This window comes from Vigna umbellata, chromosome 4 (genome assembly GCF_029865625.1).
Source record: "Vigna umbellata cultivar VRB3 chromosome 4, Vumbellata_1.0, whole genome shotgun sequence".
Lineage (NCBI taxonomy): Eukaryota > Viridiplantae > Streptophyta > Magnoliopsida > Fabales > Fabaceae > Vigna > Vigna umbellata.
This window is the reverse complement of record NC_142168.1, coordinates 7092899-7114026: the sequence shown is the minus strand read 5'-3', so window position 1 is coordinate 7114026 and position 21128 is coordinate 7092899. Positions and strand designations below refer to the sequence as shown.

At 33.8% G+C, this 21128-nt stretch overlaps 4 protein-coding genes across 5 annotated transcripts; 1 reads left to right on the top strand and 3 right to left on the bottom strand.

The window, feature by feature from the left end:
- Positions 1-1730: 1730 nt before the first annotated feature.
- LOC124827384 (putative disease resistance protein At1g63350) lies at positions 1731-4424 on the bottom strand. Its single transcript, XM_047300432.2, has one exon. The coding sequence runs from the start codon at positions 4422-4424 to the stop codon at positions 1731-1733; it is 2694 nt and encodes an 897-aa protein (XP_047156388.2).
- A 1788-nt stretch (positions 4425-6212) lies between these two features.
- On the top strand, positions 6213-8873 carry LOC124827370 (LDL receptor wingless signaling/trafficking chaperone). The gene is made up of 3 exons (XM_047300404.2): positions 6213-6629; positions 8057-8185; positions 8485-8873. The coding sequence occupies exons 1-3, from the start codon at positions 6336-6338 to the stop codon at positions 8662-8664; spliced, it is 603 nt and encodes a 200-aa protein (XP_047156360.1). The 5' UTR covers positions 6213-6335; the 3' UTR covers positions 8665-8873.
- Positions 8874-8985: 112 nt separating this feature from the next.
- On the bottom strand, positions 8986-12331 carry LOC124827369 (uncharacterized). Of its 2 annotated transcripts, none has more exons than XM_088111648.1 (9): positions 12173-12331; positions 11955-12035; positions 10644-10733; positions 10135-10301; positions 9858-9927; positions 9702-9781; positions 9505-9567; positions 9323-9424; positions 8986-9223 (listed from the first exon to the last, which is right to left on the bottom strand). In XM_088111648.1, exons 1-9 carry the CDS (start codon positions 12248-12250, stop codon positions 9169-9171), a joined length of 786 nt encoding a protein of 261 aa, XP_087967774.1. In that variant the 5' UTR covers positions 12251-12331; the 3' UTR covers positions 8986-9168. The 2 variants fall into 2 exon arrangements, with proteins under 2 accessions (XP_087967774.1, XP_047156359.1); XM_047300403.2 differs by having other exon boundaries at positions 9348-9424.
- A 1405-nt stretch (positions 12332-13736) lies between these two features.
- On the bottom strand, positions 13737-17244 carry LOC124827371 (ribosomal RNA small subunit methyltransferase G). Its single transcript, XM_047300405.2, has 9 exons — positions 17085-17244; positions 16846-16926; positions 15916-16005; positions 15505-15671; positions 14748-14817; positions 14498-14577; positions 14316-14378; positions 14114-14190; positions 13737-13987 (listed from the first exon to the last, which is right to left on the bottom strand). Exons 1-9 carry the CDS (start codon positions 17160-17162, stop codon positions 13887-13889), a joined length of 807 nt encoding a protein of 268 aa, XP_047156361.1. The 5' UTR covers positions 17163-17244; the 3' UTR covers positions 13737-13886.
- Between the last annotated feature and the right edge of the window lie 3884 nt (positions 17245-21128).

Here is a 21128-nt window from a genome sequence, read left to right as displayed (position 1 = left end):
ATGGCGGGTCATGCACCCGTGGTGGCTTATGAAACTTGGGTTCCCCACCCTGCCACACTCACGAGGTTAGTCCGTTCCGCGTCTTGAAGCATACTGGAAGCCTCCGAGATTAAGACCTCCTACTACTCCTCACCACATGATTCAATCCTCTCTACGTGAGAAAAAAGACCGTTGGAGCGTGAGGAAGACCCCCAAGACTGAGCTCCTACTTTCATTCTAAACCACTAAGAATCTCACCAAGAGATTCTACACAGATGGAACTTGGTTTACCACTTGGATCGTACTTTCATAACTTTGTAATCATATTTCTATTATATTAATATAATATATATCACACTATATATTTTCTAACTCCACCACTTCTTCCATAAACTAACCACTGTTGCATGGCTCCATTCTACTCACACACCCCTCCTATGCATGCAAAATTTCATGCTTCCAATATTTCTTAAAGTTTCTTTTACTAACAAAAAGGATGGACCCCACCACTAATATACCTATACTATTATTATAAAGAAACCCCTTCTTCCTTTCTATTTTGTTCCTGACGCACACAACAACATTCCTCCAAGTTTCTCTCCACTCAACCTACGTAACCCACTTTTTTTTATATGGAAATGCTTAATTTACGTTCCTTTCCATTCACATACCTATATGTCAATTCCAATGCAATTAAAAATAATATTTTAATATACCCATAGACCACACGTTCATGTATCTCTTCCAGGAATAAAACCCCTCAACCAATGTACCTCATTATTATATTTCACACATACAGTCCGCTCACACTTCCTAATTCTTATATCCCAAATCATTCAAATTTGGTAACCACATAATTTAAATATTAGATACAGAAATCTTTGATAAAACAGAAACGCGCTGTAGGAAAAATATCATTTCCGAAATTAATATGCATACATATATACATAAAACATATTCAACCCAAAAATCATTAGCTCCCCTTACCTTCTTCTTTTGGGTTGCTCAATACAATTCACAGTAGATGCCCTAACAGTACCCTCCACACAGAGCGGAACTTGACAGAACCTACAGATCACCAAATTGGTGATAGAACATAGCTATTAGAGCTCGAATAGACAGAGAATGGAAGGAAAAACGTACAAGGCACGTGAACTCAGCAAAGTTGCATGCCCTAGGTTCTAGAACAGTCAAAGAGAAGGGGAAATGGGAACTTACCGGTCGGAACAGGAAATTGTTCGGTTCAAAATGAAGCTCTTGCCACTGCGATCATTTAGGCACCTTCAAATTAAAATTTAAACGGTTCAGTGTTTGGATCTTTTAGAGAGAAGGCAGAGCAATTATTTAGGAAAGAGGGTTCTGTTTAAAGAGAGAAAGGGAAAGAGCTTAGGAAAGTGAAAAAGAACTCTGAGGAGCCCTTCCTAAGATTAAGCTGACCTTAGGCTAATGGGCTTGACTGCTCCACATAAGGCCCAGTGGCCCTTTATTCATTTGCATACCCTTACATAATTTCTCTTCACACTGATATTCTTTTTAATTTAGTTTTTATATTCAAATACCTCTTTTTTACTTGGTTTAATGAAAGAAGATGCATAAAACTTGAACAAAAATTTCTCATTTCCTGAATATCTCTCTCACAAACAAGTACAATCAAACCAAACGTTCAAGAATGCATGTAGCTATTACTAAATTCGAGATACAAAAATAAGATACATGGCTTTATTCAGTTGGATATCAATTGCATACAGGATTCAACGTATTTTGCGAATTTTGCGCAAAGGTACATATCTTGAAGCAAAGTGATCCCTTGTGGCTTCATCTTCCCACTGCAATTTACGCCACCAACTTTTCTGTCCATTAATGTGCTTCAGACTGTTCCTTGCACTATTGGAATCAAAAGGGAGCTTTATCAGCTTTGGACAATCTGCTACACAGATCTCCTTAAGACAAGGAAATTGTAAAACCTGTGAGCATATGCTCCTTAACTTTGGTAAAGAATCTAGATCAACAATTTCAAGACTCGAAAAAACATTTTCTGAATGGCCAAATTCTTCACCTATGACTTCTTCCAAGGAGGGACAATTGTATATTCTAAGGAGTTGAAGGCTTTGAGCACGAGTGAGCCAATTCAAGTTCAACATGTCACACCCTTCAAGGGATAACTCACGGAGGCCAACAATGTAACCATGCTCAGTAAGTTTTGAACTCATGGGAATGCACTCTGTGATAGAACACTGTGATGATGGAGACCCCTTTTTCCTGACATGGTCTAAACTTGAAGGAGAAGAAACTGACATGGATAATACCTCTAGATGTTGCATTTTTGTCAAAAGTGAGAATAATATAATATGTGGCGTTGAAGTGAATGGAGAAAGTACTCTGAGATGTCTAATGCATCTTTGCAACTTGGGAGAGTTCAGCAATACTTGCACAGAAGAAAAGCAAAAGAGAGCAATGCTTATGTCTTGAAGGTATTCCAAGCATTCCAGTTCTTTCAACAAGACAGCTTCCTCAGGTTCCCCCAAGTCAGGAAGAATAAACTGATCTTCCCATGGTAATTTGCTAAACACTTGCAATGACACCAAACTTGATATCAAATTCCTTGGGAAGACAAGCCTGTTGCAAATATAATTCAGCAGCAGGCACCTCAAATTTTTCAAGTTCTGGAGCTCTCTTGGCAAATTTTGTATGTCAGTACCTGATAGATCCAAATGCTGCAATTGAACTAACTCCCCAATGCTGGAAGGTAATTCTCTTACTCTTTTATTACCTGACAGGTCCAACACTCTAAGATGATTTGCAGTCAGAAAGATCTCTTCTGGGAAGCTGGTTATCTCGGTATTTCTAACTAGCATTGTCAAGAGGTTTGAGCAATCTTGTTTTCCTGATAGTTTCTGAATGCTATGCCGCCACATTGATAGTTTCTCTACTTCTTTCCACTTTGCCTGATTATATGTTTCAACTGAACCACTGCATGCACCATCTCTCACCACGAACCTGGTATTGGATCCATGATCACAAGCTAGCCACAAAGCCATGTCTCTGATCACATCATGCATCTTAATCCTATTTTCTCTCTCACTGTCCTCCAACAAACAAGCAAACTTCAAGCTTGCGATGATTTCCTCTCCTTGGATTCGTGCTTCATAGACATCGTCACCAAATTCAGCTAAAAGACCTTCCCCAATCCACAGTTGAATGAGTTCATCTTTTCTAATATCATAGTCCTCAGGGAAGATGGAACAGTACAAGAAACAAGACTTGTGCGAGGCACTTGGTAAACTGTCATAGCTAAACTCTAGCAAACAATAAACATAGTCAACCATACCTGAAAATCTTGATGGATAAATCTTCAAAGTTCGTGCTGCTCGTTTCCATTCAGGGAGAGTCTTTCGAGCCATAGATCTTCCAACTGTGATGAGAGCTAAAGGAAGTCCCTCACACTCCTTGGCCACAATTTTGGCCAGATGAAATATTTCAGGATGAGAGTTGAGAGTTTCTTCACCCACTTTCTCTCTGAACAATGCAAATGCTTCATTTGTTGCTAAACATTCTACTTTGATGCATGTGTTGGCTTCCATGCTCCTGCAAACCTCCATGGACCTTGTTGTGAATATCACTTTAGATCCGTTTTCTGTATCAGGGAGAGGAATCCCCAACTTCAGAAGATCTATACGCTCCCATAAATCATCTAGCAGCAACACAAACTTCTTCCTCTTCAAAAAGTTGTATAAAACAATAGCTCTGTCATCAATGCTCTTACCACCCCATTTACCAACAGGAACATTTAATTTGTTTCCTATGCTTTGTTGAACACTCCCTACATCTGCTTCTTTAGACACCACAACCCAAATGACTACATCATAGAATTTTGTGGGAAGAAACTCATTGTTGAACTTTTTGAGCAGGGTTGTCTTTCCTACACCCCCCATTCCAAACAAGCCAATAATTCCCACATTATTATCATCAAAACATTCACTAAGTTCATCAAAGCTAGATTCTAGACCTATTGTGACCTCTAGAGGGATTTCATCTACCACAGCATGTGGCATTTCCCGAGCCACTACATCAAAGTGCCCTTTATCAATAAGTTCACGAATCTCACCTATTTTTCTACTTACAATCCTTCCCATCCTGAAGTTTGTTGGAAAATTTGTCAAACATCTGCTACGTGTTTCTTGAGCATGAGCAACTCTCTGCTGAATAGCTTGAACTTCTCTTTGCATGGCTTCAACTTTAACCAACCAATCATTCACTTCATTCAGACGCCTCAGGTGCTGGTCCTCGGCCATTTGAACCTTCACACTCACGTCAACCCAAAGGCCTAGAAGGTCAGACGCCATGTCCCTCAAACAAGAAAGGTTCTCTTCATAATCACGGACGTGGGCACAACAGTCCCACAAGCGAATTATGATCTCCAACACTGTGCCTACGAAGTCCATCATGGATGATAGATCGAACTCAAGAAAAGAAAAGTGACAGAGAACAGAAAGAGTATTGTTTGTGAAACCACAACAAGTGGAACAAGGAATTCAGGTTGCTCCTGTTTGTCTTTATACTACGACATCCCAAAATAAAAATATGCTGCCAACAACAACCCTGTGGCGTGTTAGCAACCGAACAGACATAACAATGGCTCTACGAGGAAGAAGAACACTATGTCATTGTAGTATGCTCCATCGTTGTGGTCTAGGATTTGAAATCCTGGTCATGTTTTTCATTGGTTCAAAAAGGTGGGTTATTAGCTCGTTGAATTCTAGTTCACTTCCACCAAATTCTAGTGCTTGTTATTATCAATGAGTATAGCATAAGAAGTAAAAAATTCTCGATAAGCCCACCTCATTCTCATCGTTTCTCCCACCTATCATGTCATACAAGAGATTCATCGCACAGATTTGCAACTAGTTTTTTTAAGTGTGAGTGAGAAATAAAACATTTAGATTAAGGCAGATTACAGTAATGATAAGACACTTCCATGCACATTTTCATTTGGTTTCATCATTAACTTCATCAAATTAATCAAAATTAAATAGAAAGAGTTTAAAACTTTCATTTTATGTAATTTATACTTTTAATCAATTGGAAATTATTCTAAAAAATGACTTTAAATTAGTTATTATTAAAAGCAATAATCTTTCTATAATGATTCATAGTTAAATAGCAATATAAATACCTTTACACAACTACTATACTTTTGTAATATAAATTTGACTACATATGAAAAATAATACACTTCCTCTCCATTAGACACTTAAAATTTTATCTTAGACTTAGGCATTCTATTATTAGACACTCAGTAGTATTCTATCTCTTATCTCATTCAAAGTATATTTCACACCCTATTCTTGTAATTAACTATATAAACTTCTCTCAGTCATCTTAAATCATTTTGCAAATTTGATTTTTTTAACTGAATATCAACCATCTTTTAAATCTATCTCTGAATTCGTTTTGTCACTCCTGCAAATATCATGAGAAACTTGTGGAGTCCAGAATAAGCAGATGAGAAAGATAAGAATAATAGGTTGAAGTTCATTGCATTCAAATTTATATTAGTTCAAGTTAATTACAGTAATAAAAATGAAAAAAAAAAACAAGAATTGCTACAAAAACTAGAGATATCTCAATTTAGCTTAACTACAGAAAAAAGTATACTCAGAAGGCTAAACATTTTGTTTGAGATCAGCATTTTCTTAGTGCAATGAATAATAATGCTAAATTCGAATTCTGATCCAAGCTCAACAATGGCTTTGGAATATGCATTGTTGTTTGTTTAAAATATCTGGTTGCCCCAGCAACAACATATCATCTTACATCTTGTGGATCCATAATAAAAGAGTTTATTTGTATATAAATTTTAATTTTAACATATCAAGGATAAGTTTTTTAAATAGTAAACTAACAATTTTTTTGAATAGTAAATAAGAAACTTTTATGTATATGAATTTTAATTTTAGCAAAATATTTTTTTCTTCTAGTTTTCTTATTCATGGTGACCATTGTTGGTAGTTCATCTAGTTCACATTTTGATGGAAAATAACTGTTAAAAACACTTTCACTTTCATACTAAAAAAATATTCACTTAACATAATTATTCTAATTTAAAGACAGATTATTGAAGTTCAATTTTTTTAAAATATACTAAGATAAATAAAAGCTTAAAAAAATACAAAGAATATTGAGTACCAAATTTGATTTATATTAATATTATCTGTTATTTAGTAGTAAATTTATTCATCTCTTCTGATGAGTCCTAAATCATGATACACAACACTTCTTACAAAACTCACTCACACCACACTCTTCACCAATAAGCTTATTTCCAATCCTTTCACATTCATTTCATCTTCTTCCTAATGACATTCGAACGCCTTCACACTCTCCTTCTCTTTCTCCTCCTAGCGTCCACAATTTCCCATTTTGCCCTCGCCGGGAAGCGCAAGGTCCACATCACCGACGACTTGGACGACGTGTTCGACGACGAGGAGGACGATGCGTGGAAGGAATGGGGCAAGAAACCTGAACCCTCTTTTCCCCCCTCCGATATTTCCAAGATGGATCCCTCGCAGATTCAGGAGGAGATGAAGAAGCGCCATGCCGGACCCGTCATCGGATTCGTCAAGCTCCGGTTTGGGGTTCGCCGGACTCCGGTGAGAACATTGTTGGCGTTTTTTCTGTGATGTTTAGCGTGTGCCCATTTGATAGTGTGGCTGTATGTTTTCGAATTTTGGTTAAATTTGTGATCTTTTGTGGTTTTTCTGATACCCTTTACTGTGGCATAATGGGGTTGAGTTGAAGTGGTGATTTTTTTTTTTCTCATGCCCAGTTCGTCTTTTTTTAAAGGTCTAACTGATCTTTTAGTTTCTACATGTTAAAACATCTTCCACTTTAGGCACCTATAGTTGTGTATCCATTTACTTAAAAACACTCTTTTTATTTCCTACTCATAACATTTTTAATCCTTTGGGACTAAAAATATTAAATGACATATTTAGAGAATGAAAGAGATTAAAAATGATACGAGTATGGAATTAAAGAATTTTTTTATGTATAAAGACTAAAATTGGAAGTTTCTGCAACCAATAATAGAGTAATTAAACTCTTCTAAACAAGTTAATAAATAAAGATGAGCTCGAGTTTGAATTGAAGTGGTGGGTTTTGGTTGTGGTGAATATCAATATGGTGGTTAATGGGTTTTTGGTGAGAGTTTATTTATTCAGTTGAGCTAGAATTTAACTTCACTTATAGTATCATATAGCCGGTTTCAAGTCCGGGTAATGGAAGAGGGTGTGATAGATCCAAGGTAGTCAACTGCTCAAAGTAGAACTTTCAAAATACCAATCACGGATCACCCACAACAGACTATGTGTGAATAATATCTCTTAGAATTTGGTCTTTAACCATACCCAATGGTGTCTTGCTATTCATGTAGATATGGATTTAGGATAAGGCTTTTGTTGTTGTTTGAATTTCAACTAAAATGTGACTTGCTCTGTGCTTGTTGGATTTTGGATTGGTAAGGCGGATTGAGGTTTACTTTCCTTGTGAAAAATTGATTGAACTTTGGAATATTACTTGAAAACGACTCTGAAAGTTTAGGCTGGCGTTGCACATTTTTAGAGTTTGAGAGTGGGGATAAATTGGACTTTCTGATATAGTTTCTATTTATTGTCCATGGTTTATTTGCCGGAATTTAATTTATGTATACTATCAGAGTAAAATAGTTTACACAGACATCCAATAGGAATTTATTTTATGATCACATCATATTCATGAATAATTTGGACATGATAAAGTAGTCAAAACTTGATTAATGTTTACGGGAAAATGTTTTACATTGACAATGTATATAAACGGAACTTTGTTTGTTTTATGATTCGCTGAAAAATTGTCAAAATGGCTCTTTAAGTACTGCTCGATCAATATAATTAAAGATTAAGAGTGGTCTAAGAAGGTCTTGAGATTTTGATCTGTACTTGATGCTCAATATTTTGTTTGATGATGATGCATTGAGGTTTCTACTTGGAACTTTTATGTGAATACTGATTAACATACTCATTTTTCATGATTTTTATAGGACATGGTAGCTGAATTTGCCATGAAATGGACACATATTCTGAGAACTGGAGCTGTTGGAGTAAGGTTTATGGGTGTTGATCTGAATACAATCATGTTCAACTTGGAAAGCATCAAATTCTTGGAGGAGGTATTGCTCTTTACTTTTCTGTTTTAATTTATTTTAAATATAAAGAATGAAATATACAAGAATCTACCTGGCTTTTTAATTTTAACAGCCCGCAATCTGCTGTTATATTCTTAACCTCCCTGTTCAATTTAAAGTAAAATATACTGAATTTTAACCAATGAACTTTACCTTTTTGTTTATCTCTTGTTATATTGAAAAACTAGTTCTGGATTCGTCCTGGAGGAAATAATAAGTTTTTTATACCCTTAGTTTTTTATGCTTTCTGTTGATATGATCTCATACTCGTATCATGTTGTCAGTTGAAGGAATTTGTCTTGGACCAATCAGAGGCTTATGAGATTAAAATGGGGGATGAATTTTTTAGAAGACCTGGAGATCCACCTCTAGATGAAGTTATTGAGAAGCTCAACAGTGAGAAAGCCAAAGCAGATAATGCTGATACAGAGGAAATTAATCAAAATGATAAAACGGAGTTGTAACAATCGGTATAGACATAATTCTATAGAAGTTGAGATAAAGCAGTTGAGTCACTCATTTTCAATGATTTACGAGTCTTCTTAAATTTTTAGTCCTTCTTACTGCACTTAGCAAGACTATTAGATCCACTTTTTACTGGTAGAAATTTTGGATAAAGAGACTGAAATGATGGTATTACTATTTTTATCATTGCTAAGGCAAGCTTGGTACTGATTATGTTGTTGCCTTGTGACATAACACTTCTACCCACTTACAAGAAAGGTTAGAAATTACCAAGAAGTTGTATCATCTATACTTCCAACTCACTTATAGGACACGAGTGATGCAGTTTAATAAGAAAGGAAACTAGTTAAAAATACCTCATGAATTTTCAAGTGTAGCAATTTGTCGTTGCACATAAAGGAATGAAATGGTAGTAAATATTTAATCCAATGTTTGACAATTTAACGAAGTCAGACTACTACACCAGCTTGCTACTGAAGTCAAAAAGCTCAAGAACTTGAATCCTAGGGTTGGCTGCTGCTTCTTCTCTCTCTTTTTGAGTGTTGAACCCCCAATTCACTAATCCAAACAGTCAAACATAGCAGATATACAACTCTAAGAAATACAAATAATGCAAAACATAGAAACTGAAAGAAACAAATGGATAGCAGAAATTACAATTGGATAGAGAGAAGAGTTCTACCCAGATACAAATTCCAGTTATCCAACTCGGGTTCTTTGATGACATTCTTTAGGGTTGCAAGCCTATCTTCCACAAAGCTGTTTAAAATTAACTTAGGTCAATTTCCCCTGAACCATACTATTAAATAAAATAACCCCTGGAAGCACAAAATCTTAACTGTAGTGTCAGCCCTTTGTGTTCTGCCATTTCCTGAAGCTTCTTTAACACTTTTACCTTGGGACTGTAATTAGTTTGGGAAAAACAAATTTGTCAATGGAATGAAGCAATTCATAGATAAAAAACATTATAAAGTGCTGATATAAAGCACCACACAGAGCTTCAGTTGGACCAAATATATCAAAATTTAAGACTAACCCAGTTCCTAAACCATATAATCGTTCTGGTGGTATAGTGACTCCAGCAAGCTCTCTTAGTAAAGCATCGGCAAAGCGGCTCTGAAAACAGATCAGGGGTAGAAGTAAGTAGAGAATATAAAGTGATCAGGGCATGGCAATATCAAATTGTAATGACCTGTTTTGTGGTGACAATGTACACTTTTGAGCTTGCAAATCTCAATGCATCAGCAACACCAGGATATAGTCTAGAGGTAAATCACCCACAAATTAGCAACCAAGACATGATTAGCAGGCAAAAGTTCAACACATCTTGCAGAAACATTTCTAAAATTTGAACATCTATACTCAATGCTATCAGAACTCTTTTTGTACTTTAAGCTTTTCTTGATTCATTTCATCAGATGTAAGTTCTAAGAAAAGTTATCCTATTTCTTGACATTTAATTGGACTACCTGTTTGCTCCAATCCAACCAGTGAAATCCCTCTCCAGCCATTCATCTCTGACTTTCCCAAAAAGGTCTACCAGATCTTCTCTATTCTCATTCCATTCTTCCATAATAACAGGTTTCAATTTGAACCAATTCTCCAGTATATCCTCAACCGTAAGCCCCTTTGAAACCTTTCAGAGAACTATGACATCAGTCAAAATGGCATCATCATAGACGATGACAAAAGTTCCTTAGAATCTGATAAAAGACTTCCACTTGTTAATAAGCGAAAATAGTTTATACACTGATTATATATAAAAAGGTTTCACTGTTATTCAATAAAAATGATCACATGATAAATTTATTGATTTTTACAAAACTATTTAAAAGTCATATTTATCATTATTTCTGATTGACTAATCACAAATACTTTTTACACTATCAGTTTATTAAAAAATAAATTAAAAACTCAACGCTGAAGGTTTGCGCCAAAAGTAATAACATAAATAAAATGGTAGACTTTATATACTAACCGAAGACTTCCTGATGGTAGGAACCCTAGTCTCAAGCAACAACCTTACAAGTAGAAGAGTTTCATATCCAGTTTCAACAACTGGACGTACCTGACATGAAAAACTTCCATTCCATATTTAACATCTCATGTGTAAAAAAAAAAATAATCAAACTAGAATTTCATACATAGCAGTTGTCTTGAAAATGCAATTATGCAAGTTCATACATTAACAAACATTCATATTTATTTCTAACTGAAATGCAAATCTTTAGATTGAAGCAAATATGAGCCTTATCCTAAAAACAAGTGAGTGGCACAAAACTAAAAATATTAAGATGGTATGTAGTCGTGTAAATACACATTCATTGAAAAGAATTATTGAATATGTTTTTAGTCATTGAATTTTGATACGCAATTAAAATTTGTTTATGTTTAAAATTTTAATACATTTTGGTCCTTAAATTTTAAAAATAATAGATATAGTCTTTTTAACTTAATTATGATAAATTTTTTTAATATGTTATATTTGTTTCCTGTTAGCATTTCAGTTGTTTATACTGTTTGATATATTTTCGCTTTAATGTCAACTAGAAAAAACATTTGACATATCAAAAAATTTAACATAATTGGATCATCTATTCATTTTTAAAGTTTAGAGACCAAAAAGTATCAAAATCAAAATATATCAAAGTTTCAAATAAAAATAAATTTCAATTTCTTATGAAAGTTCAAGAATTAAAAACATTTTTAATCTTAAAAAGAAATTACTTATATCACAAAAACTGAAAATGGTCATTAACCACAATAATAACAAAGAGAAGCCACTTGAAAATGTAAAAAAAAAATCCTCTCCAATCTTTTTATGTACAAGGAGCCAAATTCTATTTCACGTCTACAACCAGTCCTTAAGGTATTGCGATTTATGATATTTTGATTGGAATTTTCATTTTTCATGTTTGGAGTTAACATCATCATTAAAGCATCCAAGTAGCAGTTAGCAAATGGTTAATACTTTATCTGAACATCTATGCATAAATTCATCCAAATACCTCCTAAGACAAATTCAAGCATAAACATTATCATGAATGTTAATAGTTTTCCTCAACTAAATTCAATCTTGTTTCTTGTTTTCTTTTGGTATCTGACCTTTCTACTAGTTCTTTTCAACTTATTTCAGTAAAATTTACAGTCAAACTTATGAAGAAACTATCATTTTACAAGATATTATGGTCAAGTACTTAATTGCGTTCTTTATCCAAACATTCTCAAAATTTAAAGAAAAAACGGAATAACTAACAGCACAAAACAAAACCAGCCATAAATTATTTACTGTAATCATCTGATCAACAATCCAATCTTCTATGGTTGAATCCACACCGTCAAACAAGGAAGGCCATCTCAACTTGGCAGCCTACAAATTATCAACAAAGTAATCACAGCTTAGTTTTGAAACCAAAACCATACATAGACTAAAAGTGATCATCAGATACTTCAATTATTTTGTGTTGTTTTCCTCTTCCATTTGAGATAAAGGGTGATAGAATGAACCTTGAGAGCAGAGATTGCAGTCTCCCCACAACTGTCACATATAACTCCATCAAAGTCCAAAGCATAGAGGTGACCCATTTCCCTGTCTTCCTTCCAACGTTACTAAACTTATCTGAATATTATTATATTGTACTCTTGTTATGCAATTACCCACCATCCAAACAGGATTGAATTCTATGATACCAACTATCATTCAAATCAGGACACGTGCCAATCAACCATTTTTTTCTCTATTTTCTATTTATCTATTAAGAATGATAATGTTATTATCTTTATATTAAAACAGATAGATTATTCTTTATAACCGATTCAAGATTTTTTTTCGTATGAACCAAGTAGTCAATTTGTATGAAGTTTGAAATGTTTTAATGTGTGCATGGTGCTTATTTGACTTGCTTAGTTGCTTAAAAAATATTAGGTCTTTGATATATGTGGTTTGCATTGTCTTATAAGTTGGACATGATTCAACTGTGTTATATTACATTGGATCGTTTGCATGTTCAATGAAAGTTGATTGCAAAATAAGGCAAAATATCAGTTGATATGTTAATTGCCTAAAAGAAAAACCATTAGATTGAAATATGCATTTGTTGGCATTTGAATAAGTTTCAGATGAACATATGGAACACTGTTGCATAACACAAAACATCGTAATCTGCAAAAAAAAAAAACATATTACAAGAGGGAACAAATTTGTGGTTAAAACTACACCAACGGATAAGGAAAAGTCCCACTTCTGGATGGAATATGCAACATGCAATGCTAGAAATATCTCTCTATATAATTTATCCACGTATTATTGCATTAAACTATAATAAACTCACTCCTCTTTATCTGTCAGACTTAGTAGAACGCATAAATTAAAAAATTACAATTACTAATCTTTTTATTCAGTAACAACAAAAAATAACAATAAAAACAGCCTTACATATATGCTCTGTTTGGTACAGTTAAAAATCAAAACTTCCTGTTATATCCTCTATTCTACTTGGTTTGGTCCATCCTGTTTGGGTTTGAGCTGAACAGAACCATTAAGGACTATGAAGTTTTTCCTACCCAGTTTTAACATACCAGTATTTTCTAGAATCAAGCTTTGAATAAAACCTCGTGCATTAGATTAACGAGTTATTTATATGACTTTTATCTCTCCTCAATAGTGACATGAGAATTATTATTCGAGATTTAGTACGGGATTTAAAGATTGGTAAATTCATAATTAAGGTCATCTTGGACTTCTAAATGGACATTAAATAATTTCTTTATTCCCTCAGAGATAAATAAAAGGGAACAAAGGTATTTAGTTTCAAAAACTTCAGCTTGAGAGGATGAGAAGAAGAATACAGTACTCAGATTATAAATACAGTTTATTTGGCAGATATACTTGTACTAATGCTAAAGGAAGCTTTTGACTACGAACATGACGAACATCTGTATAGAATTTGTCTAGCACTTTCCAATAATTGCTGTCAAAAGAAATAGTTAAATTCTTAATTTATATCTTTCTTACAGATTTTTCTATAATTTCGCTCCTCATTTGATGATTTAATTGTTTTAAGTTGAAATCTAATACAATACAAATTAATATCTGATATGATATGAGCGTTTATAACTCTTCTCGATAATTCTGTTCAGTAGAAATATGTTATTGCTTATAAATGAGTTGGAAGAAAATATTTGGTTCAATTATTGACAACTGATAATTCGATGAAAACCCCTATTTTAACTTCTTGCTGAAATCAGAGAGCTCAAGAACATGAATTCTGGGGATAGCTGCGGCTTCCTCTCTTTCTTGTTGGGTGTTGTAACCCCAATTCCCTGATCCAAACAATCAAGTTTATCAAGTACACTAAACATTTGGGGGAAAAGGCAATAATGCACAACATACGAACTTAGACACGATGAGGGAAGGTGTAAAAATCATAAACAGGTAGAGAGAACTACCTAGATACAAGTTCCATTGGTCTAATTCAGGGTCTTTGATGACATTTTTCAATGTAGCTAGCCGGTCTTCAACAAAGCTGGTAGTTCAGATTAACTGGAGTTAATTTCTTTTGAACCATCTTTAGAAGTAAGACAAAGTTCTATACATAATAATAGCCATAACCAAAATGCCATTATTTGCAGCGAAAGCACAATATCTTACTGTAGTGTCAGTCCTTGGTGCTCTGGCTTCTTTTGAAGCTGCTTCAGAACCTCTACCTTAGGACTGAAGGTGATGTCAAAGATAATCCGGTAAAAAAATATCTCATCAAAATATAGCTAGAAAAAAGAGAAACAAGTTACATATAAATATTTTACAGCATTACTTTAGTAAAATATACTAACCCGGTTCCAAGGCCATATATTCTTTCAGGTGGTATGGTCACTCCGGCAAGCTCTCGGAGTAAGGCATCAGCAAAACGGCCCTAAAATTAGAGAAATAAGTGGAAATTAATATGATGCGGTTTCATGGTATTGGGACAATGGCCATTTATCTTTGTCCCCTCTTATTTTGCTTAATATTGAAAGTAAAATAGTCTATTATTATTGTTAGGATTATTGTTCCCTTGCTTGGTCAAAAGGAAAAAAAGGTTACCTGTTTTGTGGTGACAATGTACACTCTCGAGCTTGCAAATTTTAAGGCATCAGAAACACCAGGATATATTCTAAAAACACAGCATTGTCAATTAATAATAGGAAATATCATTCATGAGAGTATGGAGAAATACATATATATTACTGCATAAAACTATTAATTAGAAGAAAATATTCAATCAACAAAAATAGACCAATATCCCAACAATGCAACAACATTGTCTAATCAAAAGGATAACCAGAATTCAGAACCTACACAAACTGATTCCTTCAGGAGTATTATCTATAAAGGGATTTCCTTGAACAGAAATGGTTCAAAATTTGTTAACTGTCCTACTTCTCCAACATTCTGTCAATGACAATCCATTTTCAGGTCAGTCAAATAGTTGGCTAGGGATAGCATGTTCAACATTATTACACTGACAATTTATTGAAGTGGAGCGTTAGCAACACATACTCTAACTTATTCGATGCACATTTTACTATTAGTTAAATTCTGTTGGAAATCTCAGAAAAATATGGGTGGGTGAAACTAATTAAATAAGGAACTGCACTATTTGATGAGTCTCAATAAATTAAAGAGTGAGCTCGAAAAAATAAGCTAGGATTGTATTGCTAGCATTTCCCTTTATATGAACTGAGTGTTAATGTCCTCATGTTTAAGATATCTCTTCCTAGTGCTTTAGTTTTCTACCATGCATCTGGTATAAATATAAGTATCAAAAGTTAATCCCCTGTCAGGAGTATTATTTGGCTACCTGTTTGCACCAATCCAACCAGCAAAATCCTGCTCCAACCATTCATCTCTGACCTTTCCAAAAAGATCTATCAGAGCATCCCTATTCTCACCCCATTCTTCCATAATAATAGGCTTCAACTTGGACCAGTTCTCCAGTATAACCTCAACCGTGAGCCCCTCTGAAACCTTGCACAAGAACTATGACATCAGTCAACAGGTCCAGAGTTCATCTGAAAGCAAATGCAGATTCAAGCCCACTGGCATCATAATAAACTATAAACCCTGTTCCAATGACATGGCTTTTTTTTATATCACATCATTGGTACGGAATATCCACTGACTTGGTCAATGACTAATCTTAGTGACATTGTTTTCAATTGATAAGAAATAACTGATGAGAAAAACCAAAGCAGTAAGCATTTTTACCCACCGAAGATTTCCGGATAGAAGGTGTTCTGCTCTCAAGCAACAGTCTCACGAGTAAAAGATTTTCATATCCTGTTTCCACAACTGGTCGCACCTAACACAAAAAAACTACGGAAGTTCATCTTTGAACTGAAAACAAGTCCAACATGGTTTCATACGGAAATAGTCTTAAATTGAAAACACATAAAAGTTACAAAAAATATATTTATGACATCAAATAGTTCAATGATCTGAAATGAAAATTGATGATTGAAGCAATCAAGCAAATTTAATCTATTGCACTAAAAAATGATAGTTAAATCAGGAAACCATGGTAATCAGTTCACAAAAAGAAAACACACAAAATGGTTTTCCCTCTAATTCTCTGTAATGTTAGAAATACAAGTGTGAATTGAAAATCCCACATTGAGTAAAAATGAAAAAGATGAGTGAAATAAAATAAAAAAATAAAATCCATAAGCATCGAACCTTAAGACTTTTGTCAAGTTGCCCTTTGTGCGCATTTTAAGATGGGATCTTAATTTATCCTAGCTATGTTTGTTAAGTCTATCTTGTTACTTGGTAAGTCTACCTTCTAAGATATACATAGCCTAACTTTATATGAGAGAAGTTTATTTCTTTTAGCTTCTTATTTTCTTCTTCATAAATTTAACCAACAAAGTCTAATTGCCTAATTAGAACATGGCAGATATTTGACACTTCATTCAAAATCAAAAACCTCTGAAGTACAAATCCAAAATCAAACACCCCCTAGAATTCATCAACTAAAGTCAAACTACACGAAAATTCAAGACTCTATTGCTACCATCCAGTCATGCCTCCACTGATCAATACTCTTTCCAACCAATCAAATTACAAACCAACATAGCCAAACCAGAGAATAGTTGCATGAAATCCATAACAACTGAAACTAAGTGAAATGAACTTATTATACTGTGTGCATCTGGTCAATAATCCAATCTTCTGTGGCCGAATCCACCCCGTCAAACAAACCAGGCCATCTCACTTTGGCAGCCTGAAAATATCCAAACAGAGAATAAATAATGATGAGCTTTAGTAGCATTATCATGAATTCACAGAGGAAAAAGCAATTGAAAAAAAAAGTTGAAAATTATAAAGATTTTCAAATAAAAAACAAAAATTGTTTTGGGTGGAATGAAGAGAAGAACAAACCTTGACAGCAGAGACAGAGCTTTCGCCGCAGCTATCACAGATGATTCCATCGAAGTCCAACGCGTAAAGTTCACCCATTTCACTCTTCTTCCCCTTTTCAGTTTCACTGTAAAATGCTGCGTGTATTTCGTTTCCAACCAAACAGTTCCTTATTGGTCCTTCGTCGGAAATCCAAACACGTGTCCACGTACATAGCGCAGTTCAACAAACCGAACCGAACCGAACCGCTTTTCGACACCAATAAGGTTTAATTATGATTAAATAGTTATTTAATAATAATAATAATAAGCATTAGTATATTTTGTATTTCATAGATAAAAAGTATTAAAATATTAGTATAAAAATTTTAATTTTATTATTTTGTTTGATTTTATTAATACAATTAAATATATTATTGTTTTATTATTCGTCATCTTTGTTAAAAGAAATATTGTAATATATAATTAATTTTAAAGAAATTATCAAATATTTCAATTTTTTTAAATAAAAAAAAGTACAAAGTTTGTTTCAATACTAGTTAGATATTAATTTGTCTTTCTTAATAAACAAATAAACGTCACATTCTAAAACTAAACGCATTTTTTATTTTTTATTTACTAGTTTAAATAAAATTTAAAACAAAATATACTATACTAAGTCAACTACTTTATTTTAATTATTAGGTCAAACCAATCTTTACAACAATGGAACAAGCAAGGGACTTGTTCAACATGTATGCTCACATACTCAAATTTTTCTTCAATGCTGTTTATAATGACGCTATTAAATATTCAGATCTAATTATGTTAGGCCATTAGGTCAAATTTTGCAGCTATGGATAGATTAACTTCTAGGTTATTTTGACTATGGATATTTTGAACAACTTTAAAATTTTCATTATATTACACGAAATGGTTAAATATTCTTATATTTTTCTATGTTTTTACATTTTTATTTAATATTTATTTTATAAAGTGTTAAGTGTAACGTCCAAAATATATAGCATAAATCATATAGGAGTTATCATATAATAATATTGTAAGACAGTTAAAGATGTTATAATAAGATTACAGATATCCTAAAATAACCATAAAATTTAAAGCTTTACCGATCGGTAATTCAGGATTTACAAAATTTGACCGAACGGTTCAAGCCAAAAACTAAAAACAGTAATATGATCGAACGGTCATATTTTAAACTGCAGGATTCTCGCTCTCCAACTCTTGCTCCAGTGTACACTCCACATCCTCTGCTCACACCCAAAAGGTGATCATCGCAAGAGAGAAAACCGAACGGGAACACAGACAAAACAGGAAATAAGGGTAAGCCAATGTAATTTAGTTATGCAAACATACATACAATTCGTACAAGTACAACCAGTGCATAACCGAATACTCCAACATACCAAAACAAATACATATATGCATATACAAATGAACATTATACTTCATGCATAAACTATACACCTGACTTGACCATCCGGATTGTATGAATATGTAGCTTGAGGTCGTTCATGCACTCGGGTGGTGTAGTAACTGGAAAACCATCAGCTGCCACCCGAGGTTAGTCCGTTATAACTCACCCAAGAACTTATAGGCTAGGACCTCCTGTCATTCTCACACAATGTCTTACCCATATCTACTTGAGAATTGGTAATCATCAGAATATCAGGATGAACTCCGTGAATTTCACTATCCATATTCATACTATAACACCACTTTGATACACTTTTCACTTGAGACATTTACCACTTCAATACACTTTTCACTGAGACATTCCTCCTTGCAATTCTCTTCCACATTACTTGAAACATATGCCTTATTTGAAATATCAATACAATTTCCTATACTCAGTAGATCAATACAACTATCTCAATCCATCCAAGTCAACAGCGATAATAGCATTTAAAGATCAAATATTCACTCATAGAAGAAACCGAATGTTAACAACACAAACTCCGAGTACGACCGAACGAAAAAAATCAACGTAACCTATGAACAAGACCGGACGGTAAAACAATCCCCATATGAGAACATGACCGAACGGTCATTTGAAGAATAAGACCCAAACAGGAGTCGAACAATATTGGCTTAGACCGAACACTATTAACTTAGTACAAATACAAAACCGAGCACTATATCGAACGAGCGCTGGTCCAAGACCAAGCACTTACCAAGAACGAGCGCTTAGTACAATACCAAGCACTACCGAGACAGTACATGACCGAGCGGTCAATAACAGTTAAAACCTATGATAGACCGAACGTTGTTTAAAATCAAATGTTATGTTTAGACTGACGCTTATATTCACCTGAATATCAATACAAGACCAATCGGTCATTAACTAAGGATCCACGAAAGTAGAACTCAGTTAAGACCGATCACCAATACCAACCGAGTACTACCCAAAATGAGTGCTAACACATAGTACTATTAATAACGAACGTTAAACCTATTACGACCTATAACAAACGATAATACTCACCCTGAGACTGTCAATATTAAACCTAGCGACACTTAACCAGATTATCACTACGAAACCGAATATCGTTTAAACCTGATTATAAGACCAGACCGATCGTTCTATACCGATCGCTCGATTTTATACAAAACTTACAAAACCTCTCATCCACCTCCCAGGTTTCGTCCAAACACATAATATTGCATATAATTCAATCAAACATACAATTATTCATACATGCACACATTCAAACAGAGATTCCAACCACAACCATAGAAAAACATAATTAAATTAATAGCTTCCCTTACCTCTTAACTGGACAGAGAACTGTCAGTGCAAAAACTTGCTCACCACCAAAAGTCTTAGAAACCTAAGGTTCACTGATTAATGAAACTATACCAAACAAAAGACCAGAAATGTGATCAGAATTTACTAGAAGGAGATAACGAACTCATGCAACTAGAAACTTGACTTGCATGTGCCAGAAAAAGACGTTCTAAGAAGAGGATAAACTTACCAGCTCAAAACCACAACTTGATCGGCGCAAAGTGAAGCCCTTGACACCAGTAAAACTCAGACGTTGCTTGATTGATGATCGAAAGAAGAAGAAAATGAAACTTTGTAGAAAGAAGGAAGAGAATTTTAAAGAGAAGGAGGAGAATATGAACTCAGAAACTTAGAGAGAAGAAGTGCATGCAAAGTAGAGTGGCACGAAATTTGAAAAGTTTCCTTATATACTACCGTCAAAACTGATCGGCTACTCCGCTACACACACCTGACTTCCACTTTCTGAATTTTTGAATCCTTACACCTACACCTGGCTTCCACTCACTGCTGAATTTAAGGGTTCTTACATTAAGAGAATAATTAAAAAGCATAATATTCACAAGCACAAAAATAATGATAATAATTAAATTTAGAGATAAAATAATTAATCATTGATTAAATTATAAGTTATTTTATAAATTAAAAACAATTTGTATCTAAAATATTTTTATTATTAATAACAAATTATAATTGATTATTGATATTTAATATTAATTATCAAGGTTTTAAGGAGTGTGATAACATATATGATTTTTTTATTATATTTTATGGGTTTTCTCATATGTTATATGGTTTGGTGATCCGAAATTAACTTGATTTAGTAAAAATACTTCATCTTTATAAATAAGTTAAGCTTGTGAGAAATTCATTTTATAGTAAGGTTATAAATCTCATTTTACTTTTGTGACATACAATGTATCCTTTCTCCATTTCAAGTAAATGATGAGTCTCGTATGTCAGTTTAACGCATGGAACTCACGTCGTCAATTTGTGGATCCCGATCTTACACACTAATATCGTAGTTGGCCCATCGTCCTGCCTAAACCAATCATTATATCGATTTTTAAGCTCTATTGTTAGAAAGACTCGACTTCAAAATCGTACGTAGAACTTTAATCTAATTTAGCTTCTTTAGAGATGAAGGTTGGCCCAACCCAAGTTTGTGTGGCTAAGATTGTTGTACATTACTCGTTGAGTAGTTAAAATTTTGATAATTAATTTTAAAAAATAATTTAAACTCTAAATCATAAACAAATTATAATTTTATTATTAATAATA

What these genes read in the sequence shown, in the direction of transcription:
- LOC124827371 (XM_047300405.2), bottom strand. Translation starts at nt 17,162, where the DNA reads ATGGGTGAACTTTACGCGTTGGACTTCGATGGAATCATCTGTGATAGC. An exon ending in GCTCTGTCTCTGCTGTCAAG is followed by an intron (nt 16,927 to 17,084) that starts GTTTGTTCTTCT and finishes GGATATTTTCAG; the next exon opens with GCTGCCAAAGTGAGATGGCC. An exon ending in ACATTGTCACCACAAAACAG is followed by an intron (nt 14,578 to 14,747) that starts GTAACCTTTTTT and finishes CTCTAATTTTAG; the next exon opens with GGCCGTTTTGCTGATGCCTT.
- LOC124827370 (XM_047300404.2), top strand. Translation starts at nt 6,336, where the DNA reads ATGACATTCGAACGCCTTCACACTCTCCTTCTCTTTCTCCTCCTAGCG. An exon ending in TTGGGGTTCGCCGGACTCCG is followed by an intron (nt 6,630 to 8,056) that starts GTGAGAACATTG and finishes TGATTTTTATAG; the next exon opens with GACATGGTAGCTGAATTTGC. An exon ending in GCATCAAATTCTTGGAGGAG is followed by an intron (nt 8,186 to 8,484) that starts GTATTGCTCTTT and finishes TCATGTTGTCAG; the next exon opens with TTGAAGGAATTTGTCTTGGA.
- LOC124827369 (XM_047300403.2), bottom strand. Translation starts at nt 12,250, where the DNA reads ATGGGTCACCTCTATGCTTTGGACTTTGATGGAGTTATATGTGACAGT. An exon ending in CTGCAATCTCTGCTCTCAAG is followed by an intron (nt 12,036 to 12,172) that starts GTTCATTCTATC and finishes GATAATTTGTAG; the next exon opens with GCTGCCAAGTTGAGATGGCC. An exon ending in CACAAAGGGCTGACACTACA is followed by an intron (nt 9,425 to 9,504) that starts GTTAAGATTTTG and finishes AATTTTAAACAG; the next exon opens with CTTTGTGGAAGATAGGCTTG.
- LOC124827384 (XM_047300432.2), bottom strand. Translation starts at nt 4,424, where the DNA reads ATGATGGACTTCGTAGGCACAGTGTTGGAGATCATAATTCGCTTGTGG.